The 12488-nt window shown below is 37.5% G+C and overlaps 1 protein-coding gene across 2 annotated transcripts in view; it reads right to left on the bottom strand.

The window, feature by feature from the left end:
• The window catches only part of KCTD3 (potassium channel tetramerization domain containing 3), a 78013-nt gene extending 70752 nt beyond the window's left edge, over positions 1–7261 (bottom strand). The window contains exon 1 of one of the 2 annotated variants that reach the window (XM_074309158.1): positions 6939–7261. In XM_074309158.1, the coding sequence (XP_074165259.1) occupies positions 6939–7036 (98 nt within the window). In that variant the 5' untranslated portion in view covers positions 7037–7261. The remainder of the gene's footprint in view (positions 1–6938) is intronic. The other variant, XM_074309159.1, reaches the window with a different exon arrangement.
• Positions 7262–12488: the final 5227 nt, after the last annotated feature.

Below are 12488 nucleotides of genomic sequence, written 5' to 3'. Positions count from 1 at the left end.
CTTATACATTACTCTCCTTCAGGTATTTTGTCTTATTGTACCTCACATACATCACATCAATTTCCATCTTTGTACATTTGTACAGGTGGTCCCCCATACCTGAAGTCTACCTTCCTCATTTCTGCTTCTCAAAAATCAAATTTTTTTTCCAAAGCTCACCCTAAACGAATTGAATGCCTCTTCCAAAAATTACCTTGCATTTTTGTTTTTTTTGTTCCCCCAACCAATCCAATAGAATGGAAATAATTTGAGGGTAGGAAGTACTTCATTTGTGTCTAATATCTTCAGCTAGCACATCACATGGTTCATAATGTATATACAATAAACGGGTTTTTGAGTAACTTTAAGTTAATCACTGAGTTCTAATTTCTTTATAAAATGCAGATTAAAATATCTGTCCTATGAAAGCACTTTGAATGTAAAAATTTTAAGAGAATAAGACAATAAATTAAGACAGTGCCTTCTAATAAATACAAATAAGTCATAATGACCTTCCTCACTACCCCTGCTACTTCCCTCCCTCCCCCAATGATACTGGTTAGATCATTAAAGACATTTTAAATGACAAATATGGAAAACAAATTGGCTGACATTTTACTAAGCCTATGTTCAGGAATATTTTCTATTTTTTAGCAAAATTGATTCATTTTAGTTTTATAACATACTCACAAGAATCAAAGAACTAGAAGGGACCCTAAAAACCAAGCATAATAATCCTTTAGACAAAATGAGGATTACAGATAAGGCCACTCAGCTGATTACTTAATAATGCTGAAACTAGAACCAAGGTCTCTTACATGACACTTTAAAAGTTCTGTCATATGAAGCAGTCAAGAAAAATTTAGATAATCAGACTAATTTAACATTCATTAAATACCATATTTTCATTTAAAATTAAAATTCGAATTCTAAATTATAATTAACAAATTACACACACACACACACACAAAAAATAGTAACTAGCATTTATATTGCTCTTTAGGGTTTACAAAGGTCTTTCTATATATTATCTCATTTGACTCTCACAACACTATGAGACAGGTGTTATTAGCCTTTTATTGAGGTGTGGAGGAATTGAGACTTTCCCATAGTCACACAACTAGTATGTATAGGAAGCAAAAATAAATTCAGGTTTTCCAGACTCTCAAGTCCAGGATTCCATCCACTATATCATTTTGACTTTGATTCTCTCTGCCATACTTAACTAAAGCACATAGTCAGCTGCTTCCCCACAATTCAAACTGCTAATGTTCAAGATTTTATTATTGGAATACAAATTTAATAACTTGTCAAACTGAGTGAAATCATGAACACCAATCCTTATATCATTAAAAACTTTAATTACTCGGTGCACTGAGAATGGAAGAAATTCTTATCCCATTTTTAATCAAACTAATATAGATACTGAATACCATTTTATAACCATACACATCTTTACTACTTTTACAAATGTGTATAAAAATTTCTAAGTTTTGCCTAATAATGAAATGCTATCTCATTTGGGCCCCTCAACAATCCTATGTAATAAACACTACAGCTGTCATCAACATTTTATAGTTAAATCTTTCCAACAATGAAATGATTTGAGGCCAATTCCAATGATCTTGTGATGAAAAGAGCTAAGTACACGCAGAGAGAGGATTGTGAGAACTGAGTGTGGATCACAACATAGCATTTTCACTCTTTTTGTTGTTTGCTTGCATTTTATTTTCCTTTTTGATCTGACTTTTCTTGTGCAGCAAGATTATATAATAAATATGTATATACTGGATTAACATATATTGGATTACTTGCCATCCAGGGGAGGGGATAAGGAGGAGAAGAAAATTTGGAATACAAGGTTTTATTAGGGTCAAGGTTGAAAAATTATCCATGCATATATCTTGAAAATAAAAAGCTTTAATTAAAAAAAAAATATATATATATAGATAGATAGATAGATAGATAGATATAGATATATAGATATATAGATATATATAAAGTCAAGTAAAGAAGCATTTATTGTGTAATGTAACACATAGAAAGTAACACCTACCTACTATATGTTAGGCCAAGTAGGCAGTGAGGAAATAAAAGTGCTCAAAGTCTAATGGAGGAGACAATATGTGAACAACTACGTACCAACAATCTATATACAAAATAAAATGGATAGAATCTTCAGGGGGAAGATACTAGAATTAAGGGAGATCAGAAAAAGCTTCTTGTGAAAGGTAGAATTTTCAACTAGTATTTGAAGGAGGACTGGGAAACCAGAAGACCAGGATGATTAAGGAAAGCAATTCTTACACAGTGAAGAGTTGATGAAAATGCCCAGGATATATAAAATATCTTAAAATAAAAATCAGTTTTTTAATAAATGATTTAAAATTTAAAAATAAATAATAAAATAAAATCAGTTTTTTAATAAATGATAGGGGCAGCTAGATGGCCCAGTGGATATATATCAGCCCTGAAGTCAGTCTCAGTGTGTCTCAGTGTGTCTGTCTGTGTCTGTCTGTCTGTCTGTCTTTCTCTCTCTTTAAACACACCTGTTTAAAAAAATGGTAAATTTAGTACCTATACTTTTAATAGAGAAATGAAGGACTCAAAATATAGTATGACAAATTTTTTTTTTTAAATATGGTCAGCAAGTAAATTTGTTTTGATTGACTATGTTTGTAATAGGTTTTGAAGTTCCTATGTTCTGAATTTGGGGGAAGGAAAGATGAGGATTATTAAAACAAAAAAAAAATTTTAAAGAAAATATCTATAGTCTTGTTAAAGGATCACAAGTATGTCTGTAGGACAGGGAAGAGAATATTAAAAGTCCCATATTAGAAAAAAAAATTTAGGAAGGTGGGAGAGGAGCAGGTTATGAAAGGATTTGTGAAAAGGATTTTATACCTGATTCTAGAGGTGATTGGGAGCCACTGGAGTTTACTAAAGGGGAAAAGGTAACATGGTCAGACTGGAACTTTCAAAAGAACATTTAGCAAAATGAGAATGAATAAGAGTCTGAAAGACTTGAAAAAGAGAGACCAAGAGGATATGTATATCAATAGTTAAGGCAGATGATGAGAGCTTGCACCAAAAGGAAACAAGGAGGTGTATTAGAGAGATATTACAAAGGTAGAAATAACAGGTCTTGGCACCTGATTAAATAGGAAATAAGAGAATGTGAATGACAACCTTGATTAAAGGATGATGGTTATCTTAAGAGTAACAGGAAAGTTTGGAAGTAGGGGAGCATGAGGAGAAAGACATTGAGTTCTTTTGGATATGCTGAGTGTCAGATATCCCTAAGACACCCAGTTTAAGATGCATACCATGTAATTGAAGATTTGAGACAAGAGATTAGGAATAGATAAGTAGATTTGAGAATAATGATTTCATGTGTCTTGAGAAGATCAACTAGTAAAACAGTAGGAAGAGAAATGAAGAGAGCTCAGGATAGAATTCTGGGGAATGCCTACAGTAAAGGGACACAACTAAACTAACATCATCCATCCAGCAAAAGAAAATAAGAATAAGAAAGATGGAAAAACAAGGACAGAGAAGAATTATGAAATCCTAAAGACAACAGTGAAAAGGTGTAAAGGGATGATGCACTGGCATCAGACAACTGAGCATTTAAGCTAATTACCGATTGGACAATACTCTATTAGCAATATGCCTGGAAAATGGCCCTTCCCACTATTCTGTGCTGGTTCCATCTTTGGGTGTATACAGAGAATTGTAGGAAGGATTAGGGGGTGGAGTAAGACAAGCCAGAGTCACTTTGGCTGTAGAGGAGGAGAGGTTGTAGAGATCCTGTGTCCATCCAATTCACTTCTACCCCTAAAGACCAAGGACTTTTGCTTATCCTGACTCCAGCTGATTTTAAGGTATCCAGAGTGCTAAATTGTTTGTCACAAAAAGGATCAAAGGCTACAAAAGATTGAGAAAAGATCATTATATTTGGTTAAAAGAAGAATGGTAACTTTGGAGAACAGTTGAATGAAGTCAGAAGCTAAACTGCAGGGAGTTAAAGTGAGAGAAGAAGTATAAGCACGTACGGTAAAAAGCTTTCTTAAGGAGTTTGGCATAAAGGAAATATAAGTCAAGTGATGGTTTTTTGAATCCTGGGGAAATAGCTAAAAGTAAATAGGTTTTGAAAGGTTACTTACTCAGCTATACCAGTCAACTAGTCAGTAGTAAGAGAATTAAGTTTACACCCAGATCTTTATGACTAATTTTAAATCCAGTGTTGTATCCAATAAGCCATGGTAAAATTTAAGTGTTTGTCTCTTCTATATGGTGTCTTTTCCTTAATATCTTTTGCTCACTTTGGTAACAAAATCAAATTTTCTCCTATCTTTGATATATTTCTATTCATCTTTCTTCCCTAAATAAGGATAGTATTAAGAAAAGCTAAAGTCAATCCTATAGGCACTTCTTTCAAGTAATAGTTTTTCAATCTTAGAACAACACTAATACTGAGTAATTTTGATGAGTTTTGCACATCTTGCACTATTTGCTTTTATACTAACCAAAACAATAAGAGCTGGAAGGAGCCTCAAGTCATTTAATGCAACCATCTCCTATCAGAGAAGAGGAAACTGGGGTCCAGCCAGGTCAGGCTTTGTCCAAGGTCACACAAATTGTATCAGAAACAGAATTTAAATCCAGGTCTGAATCCCAGGACTATGCAGAACACATGTCCTACCTAGCTCTAAATCTTGACAATAATTAAAGAATATGTATTTATGTTACTGCATTTGTGATTGCATTACTTTATTTTTGTAAACATTATGTTTTATTAATGTTTATTAAATGTTTCATCCCTAAAGTTAAGTACAATAAATTTAATTAAGTTTAATATTAACAAGGAAGTACAAAAGTTCTATTCATTTTTCCATCAAGTCAAATAAAACTTTACCTATCTCATATGCTGTTATTCCCACATGTAATCCCATAACTTTTGTCATACTATGTATGTAGGTGCAAAAAACAAAGGACTGATAACCTCCCCAAACAGAAATAACAATTTTAATCTCTACTGAAGCTGCCTTCACAAACCATTTAATAACGTAAGTGGAATTTTACATTTGCTATGGGCCATAAACTCAAAAAGCTAAAATAAAAATTATGTAAAATTTTCTAACAAATGAAAGCAACAATAATACGTAGTACTGATAACTCAGATATTAAAAAGCATCCTAAAAATATTAATGTCACAAGTATAAAGCTATTAATTCCCCAATCTGATGGCTAACCAATATCATCAATAAATATATCCTGTTAGCAGACTGTAGGATTCATTCAAAGGTAAGAACTTTTTTTCTAATCTAAAGTTTGTAGCTCACTCAGGGTCAAATAGAGTGCTCTAAGACACAGGGGATAATTGTTTATTGATTGTCTACTATTGCAATCAGGTGCTGTTTTTATTATTTACACTTACATGTTTTGAAGCCTGCATGGGTCCCACTTGATTGAAATATATTTTAACAATTCCAAAGTCATTTATCGTGTGGGCAGCCCAATGATTCACAGACAATAACAAGTTAAGCTAAGAGTTAGAGGAAAAATACTGGAGAAAGGATGGCTTGAAGATCCAAGATAATTAACTTTATACAAGTATAAGATTTAGAGCTGGAAAGAATTTAGGAATTACTAGTCTAAACTCATTTTGCAGATAAGGAAAACAAGGCACAGAGCAGTTAAATGTCTTGTCCAGGATAATAAAGGTTTTTAAGAAGGAATCTGAACCCAGGAGTTTCTGACTAAAAACCCAGTGTTGTATCTGTAATAATATGATGTCTTATGTTAGCAATGCAAAATTCCAAAAAATTTTGAGATGAAAACTGTAAATTATTTTTTTTCTCTTTTTCTTAAATCACCCCGGCCAAAATGTTATTGGGTTTCAAAGCATGCTTCATTATAATTTAAAAGAACTTTCAGGCCTTGAAACTTACCATGAATTGAGCATTATAAAGTACATTATCCTAGAAGCCTAAGCTATTTGGCTCCTACTACGCTTCATTAACTTAATTATGTCCTTCCTTCACAGAGATTTGGGCAAACTCTGAGAAAAGTAGCTCATAAAATATAAAACAGCAGTGCACAAAAATTAAGATCGTTCCCACATACCCTTCCCCTTCCGCCCACTCCTGGTCCCTCAACAAGTTAGGAAAAAGGGCCTAGGAAAAAGGAGGTGGGTTGTGGAGTTGGGGTGCTGGAGGACTGCAGGGGCGGAGTTGGGGTGCTGGGAGGATTGGAGGGGCGGAGTTGGGGTGCTGGGAGGATTGGAGGGGCGGAGTTGGGGTGCTGGCGGACTGGAGGGGCGGAGTTGGGGTGCTGGCGGACTGGAGGGGCGGAGTTGGGGTGCTGAGAGGACTGGGGGAGGATAAGGGAAAGGCACAAAATTCTTATCCCCATTCTTCACTTTCCAATCGATCCAAATATTCGCTTGCGCTCGGAAAGCATTATCTAGCCGTCTAGCCCAAACACTGACGTGTTCAAAGCAATGAAAAGAACAAGGTTGCGATTAGGACACTTTAGTAACAAAACGCGCTACATATTAGGCACTGGAACGGAAGCCTTCAGGAGAGGAGGAAGGCTGGGCTCGTCTAGTTAAGTGGAATGGGGGAAAGCGGGCCCTCGGGCTGCAAAGCCAAGCCCACGACCACATTTCTCACCCTCCTTTCCCCCAGGGTCCTCTCTAACTTGAGGCCCCCGGGCGCCCACAGGTTCGAGGAGAGACGCCTGGCTCCCGAGAAGGAAGACACTCACAACGTCCATCTTTCATCCAAAAGGGAGGGGGCGCCCGGGGTCGGGGCCAAGCCCGGGACTAGCCCCCAGGGAGGGCTGGAGGTATGAAACCGCACTGCCCTCTTCCACCTGGCCAGACGGCCGCCTTCCCCGCCCCCCCCGGCGCCCACCTGTGACCAGCCCGCCGGCGTCCGCCCCCCGCAGCTCACCTGGTCCCCCCGACGTTGAGCTGTACTATCTCCCCACTGCCCGCAGCAGCCGCTGCCGAAGCGAAGCCGCCGCCGCCGCCGCCGTTTCCCCCAGCCATCTCCGGCGGCTCGGGCCGGGAGCGGCGTCCTCCTCCTCCTCCTCCTCCTCCTCCAGCTCCTCCTCCGGCCAGGGCCGCGGAGCCCGGAGCGGGAGCAGGAGCGGGAGCCGGCTGGAGGGCCAGCGGGGCGGCGGCGGAGCCGATGGTGGCCGGAAGGCGGGGGAGGGGAGAGGCTCGCCGAGCCTGCCCCCCTTCCTAACAGCCAGAGAACGAGGAGGGGGCGGCGGGGGGATTCGCGCCCTCCCTCGCGACGCCAAACCTCCGCCCCGGGAGCCCCAAGGCCACAGCGGCCCGGGCCGCCCCCTCCTGCAGCCTCCCAGCGGCCCCGCGGGGCCCAGGCCGCGGCACCTCCACAGCCCACCAGACCGCGGCCCCCGCCGCCGCCGTCGCTGCTGCCGCCAGCCGGGGAGGAGGGGTCACCGCACGGGACAAAATACCGCAGCTGCGGACCCCAGGCTGACTGCAGCGTCGGAGTGCGGAGGGAGCGGCGAGGACGCGCCGGGGCAGCGCTTCCCGGGCTGACGGGGAGGGCGCTGTGCTAAGGGAGTGCACTGGGAGGAAGGCTCCGGGAACGTGCTCCCCGCAGGCCTGGATCCAAGCAGGATTCCTCTCCTTCCTCCCACAGCCATCCCTCCGCGTTTGTGTCTGCGCGCGTGTGTATGTGTATACCTTCCCGCCTATCTCTGGAAACGCGCGCGCGCGCGCACCCACGCAGAACCACTGATCTTCAGAACCCCCCTCCCCCCCCACACTGATTTTTGTATGAGGGGCAAATTACCTCCTTCATACATCTTTTTCCTGATTAACAAATATCTGCTCACAATGTAGCAAAAAAAAAAAAAAAAAAAAAAAAAAATGGATGGGAATTTAACCAAAATATTATTAATTTATAGTTTATATGAGAAATTTAGGATTTGAAAATCCATGTACAGTACTTCATACATTTATTCCAAATCTTTTATTTAGTTGAAAGATTTTTGGGGATAGGAGAGATAGATCATTGCTATGGAAATCTTGTACTAATAAACTCAAGGAATGCTTAATACAATGTGCTCCCCCCAAGTCTTAGTGCAGTTTTAAGTTTTAGTAGTACAAAGGGAACCAATTAATGAAATATTGTTATTATTTTTTTTTATAAAGCCATAAATTTTAGTAGCTTAACACTGCAATAAGACTTGTGGAATATTATAATGTTTGCTAAGTCATTGACAAGTGGCAAGTATTCCTTAACTTTTATAATTGTTGTTAGAAAGCCCTTCAGCAGTCTGGTGAAACCTATCAAACCCTTCTCAGAACAATGTTTTTAAATGCTTAAAATAAACTACAAGGAATTATTGAAATATACTATCAGGGGAAAAAATTAAGTTGTGGACTACAAATTAAACCCTTGCTTATAAAAAAAATCATGAAAACTATATTTATTATTCAGTATCTGTAGAATATCTTAGATCAAGTAATATTGTTGTTTACTTAAGGGTCTGTGTATATTTGATACAGGTGAGCCTTTCAAGATCACTCCAAAGAACACTCAGTGGTCCTCAGACTTTTTAAATAGGGGCCAGTTCACTGTCCCTCTGACTGTGGGAGGGCCCGACTAAAGGAAAAACAAAAACTCTCACTGTCTCTGCCCCTCAGCCTATTTATCATAACCCAGTGGGGCCACAGAAACATTGTCAGCGGCCGCATCATAGTTTGAGAACCCCTGCTTTAAAACAATCCAAAAGGTAGACACTACCAAGAATTGTCCTCATTTCGCCAAATTAGTTACACAACTTGTGTGGTAGAAGTGTGTGAGCAACCTAGACCTGTATAGTATTTCCATGTGAGGACAAAGAGTGAGAAAAAGGTCATGTCAGCTAACAGAGTTAATTGTACAAAACAAGATATCAAGCTAGTGAACTGATCAATTGATAAAACCCCAAAACAAGAAGTGGGTGAAAGTTAATTACTAGAACTGAGAGTGCATATTTAATGTTAATATTAACTTCTCTTCCCCAAAAGAGTTTTCCACCATTTCTTAACATAGTGAAGGAGGATGAACATGCCAAGGAGGAATGCAATGGGTGGACCAAGAACTCTGTTAATTTCACCATCCCCAACCAATTGAAATAATGTAGGAGGAACGTTGTGTTTCAAAATAGGGAATAAGGCTCATTCCCAGGTGTGTAAGGTGGATCCGCCCAGGGACTGTCCCTGGGTGGATCACCCATCTCTTACAAGAATCAAAATTAAAACAACTTGGTTCATACACTTGTGAATCCTTTTTAACTTTGCAGTATATTTCTAACAAAATGGAGCTTGCACCAAGAGGTCTCCAGATGCTGACCTCTCTCCTCAATGCAACATTGATTCAACAATAAGCAACTTTTAGGCAATCTTAATATTATGAACTTGAAGCTCACCAATATGACACTATGCACGGATTCTGACACAGGCAACAATATTTCTCAATTAAGATATTCTATAGATATTGTACTTTTGAATTCTCATCTAGTACAATTTTCAAGATTTGTTTTACCTTTTAAAAATATTTGCTGGTGGGGGCAGCTAGGTGGCACAGTGGATAGAGCACCAGCTCTGAATTCAGGAGGACCTGAGTTCAAATCTGGTCTCAGACACTTAACACTTTCTAGCTGTGTGACCCTGGGCAAGTCACTTAACCCCAGCCAAAGAAAGAAATAAAAATATTTGCTGGTTGCAGTGTTACTACCAGGCTTATATCCCAAAGAGATTTTAAAGAAGATAAAGGGACCTGTATGTGCAAGAATATTTATGGCAACCATCTTTGTAGTGGCCAGCAACTGGAAACTGAGTGGAGCCCATCAATTGGAGATTGGCTAAATAAATTATGGTATATGAATGTTATGGAATATTATTGTTCTGTAAGAAATGACCAACAGGAGAAATACAGAGAGGCTTGCTTGGAGAGACTTACATCAACTGATGCTAAGTGAAACAAGCAGAACCAGAAGATCATTATATACTTCAACAATGATACTATATGATGATCAATTCTAATGGATGTGGACATCTTCAACAATGAGATGAACCCAAATCAGTTCCAATAGAGCAGTAATGAATTGAACCAACTACACCCAGCAAAAGAACTCAGGGTAACGAGTGTGAACCACTACATAGAATTTCCAATCCCTCTAATTTTGTCCTCCTGCATTTTTTATTTCCTTCATAGGCTAAATGTACACTATTTCAAAGTCTAATTCTTTTTGTACATATATTGTGTTTAATTTATACTTTAACATATTTAACATGTATTGGTCCACCTGCCATTTGAGCAGGGGGGAAGGAGGTAAAAAATTGGAACAAAAGGTTTGGCAATTGTCAATGCTGTAAAATTACCTATGCATATATCTGGCAAATAAAAAGCCATATTAAAAAAAAAAAAACTGAATATAATCTTTTTGACAGGGAAATAAAGGGTTTTCAAGCATTTTAAAAAAAATATTTGCTGGTTAACAATCAATAAACCAGTAAACATATTGAGGACCCACTGATTTTATAGTACTAAACAAATCTATGGTTTTCATTAAAGATCAGAAAAATTCCACCCTTATTCCCCAAAATATTTCAAGCTAATCAAAGATTTTGAGTGAGTCTGTGAGGTACCATTAGTATTTAAAGCAAGAAGGGAAGTTAGAGCTGATCTAGTTGGTCACTTTTATTTCAATAATCAGGAAGCCATGCCTCAAAACATAACTTGAATAAATGAAGCATTTTTAAGCTCTATGTACAAACCACTGTACTAAATGAAAAGGCAAGAATCTGATGTCATCACCTCTCACAAGAGGCTCACATTATAATGGGGGAGACAACATATATGAATGCTTTTCGCTGCAAATTAAGTAATAAGCATGGTATTTGGTGATGCCAGACTTTGGTTCATACATTGGCTATAGTATCAATATGAAAAGTTTGCTCCACATTAATCAAAATATGAGAATTACCATCATGAATAGGAAATTAATATTAAAGACTACATACCATGCAAGTATTTCTGTTTAATGTACATTATCTTTTCCAGATCTACATCTGGGAAATTTTATGAAAGTAGATTTAAGGCAGAAGTAGCTCAATAATTCTTCAGTCTTTAGCTAGTACTAGCCTTAAGACTCCAGTCCTACCAAAAAAAGAAAGTTTAGTTATATAAGGAAAGAAAGAAATAAAAGAAAAAGGATTTTTTTTCTTTAATATCTTTACAATAACTCAGGAATGGTAAGTAGAAATTCATATCTTTGGGCAAACAGTAATAATAATAAAGCATACATGGCTTACAAAGTATACATTATCTCATTTGAGACTTAATAACTCTGAAAAGTAGATAGTACAGGCTTCATTATCACCATTTTATTAATTTAGAAACTGAAGAAACAATATAAGCAATAGACCTAGAATCAGCCAGCAAAGACTTAAATCAACCTCTTTTCACTTCAAGTTCATTGTTATTTCAATTATAACAGGTTGATTCATTTAATGATAGTTTTTACTATCATATAATACAGGTAAATTGTTCAAAATTACAAAACTCATTTGGTGAAATTAAACAAAAAAAACACATGCTGATGGGATAGTAAAAAAGCAGAAAAATGCTTACAATGCCTTTTGTTTTAAACATTAGCAATCTTTGCAAAATAATCTATTCGTATACTGAAAGAATTATAATTTTTTTAAAGTGTTTACCACATTCCAATCCTTTGACTTAATAGTCTCATTATTGGGAATATACTCTAAGAATGTTATCAAAAAGAAAAATAAATTTATCTATTTAAATGTATTTATAGGAAATTCATTTGTAATTCTGAAAAACAAAATCTCTTTAACACTTGGGGAAATGACTGGCCACACTATGACAGAATAATAAATTAGATTGGAGTTCACTGGATTTAGAATCCATAGATTTGAATGGATTTGAATCCCAGATGTTTCCTAAATTAAAAAAAAAAAATGATTTTAAACAAGTCACTTAACCTCTCTAGATCTTAGTTTCTTCATTTGTGGGGGGATTTTTGTTTTGTTTTTTGGTGAGGCAATGAGGATTAAATGACTTTCCATAGAGTCATTAGGTCAAATTAGTAGTTGTCAAACATCTGGTTTCAGATTTGAACCCAAGTCCTCTGGACTCCAGTGCCAATATTCTAACTGGATAACTACCTGCCTCTGGTTTCTTTATTTGTAAAATTAAGAGGATGATCTCCAGAATTCTTAATCTATGATCCTTTGAAATTAATAGTGAAGAAAATAAAAACAAGAAATCAGTATAAAAATGACTATTTATTTATTTTGACTATGACTATTTAAAAAGAAAATAAATCCAGGACATTGCTGATAATGAAATTGGACTAACTTTCTTGTTCAAGACTCCACCCTGGTAAAAGTTATTGTGTTCTGCCAAGATTTGAGTGAAGTATACATTCTGTGAAAATGATGAGGTTTGGGG

This window comes from Sminthopsis crassicaudata, chromosome 4 (genome assembly GCF_048593235.1).
Source record: "Sminthopsis crassicaudata isolate SCR6 chromosome 4, ASM4859323v1, whole genome shotgun sequence".
Lineage (NCBI taxonomy): Eukaryota > Metazoa > Chordata > Mammalia > Dasyuromorphia > Dasyuridae > Sminthopsis > Sminthopsis crassicaudata.
Note: the sequence above shows the minus strand (reverse complement) of the source record. Positions and strands in the feature narration are given on the sequence as shown.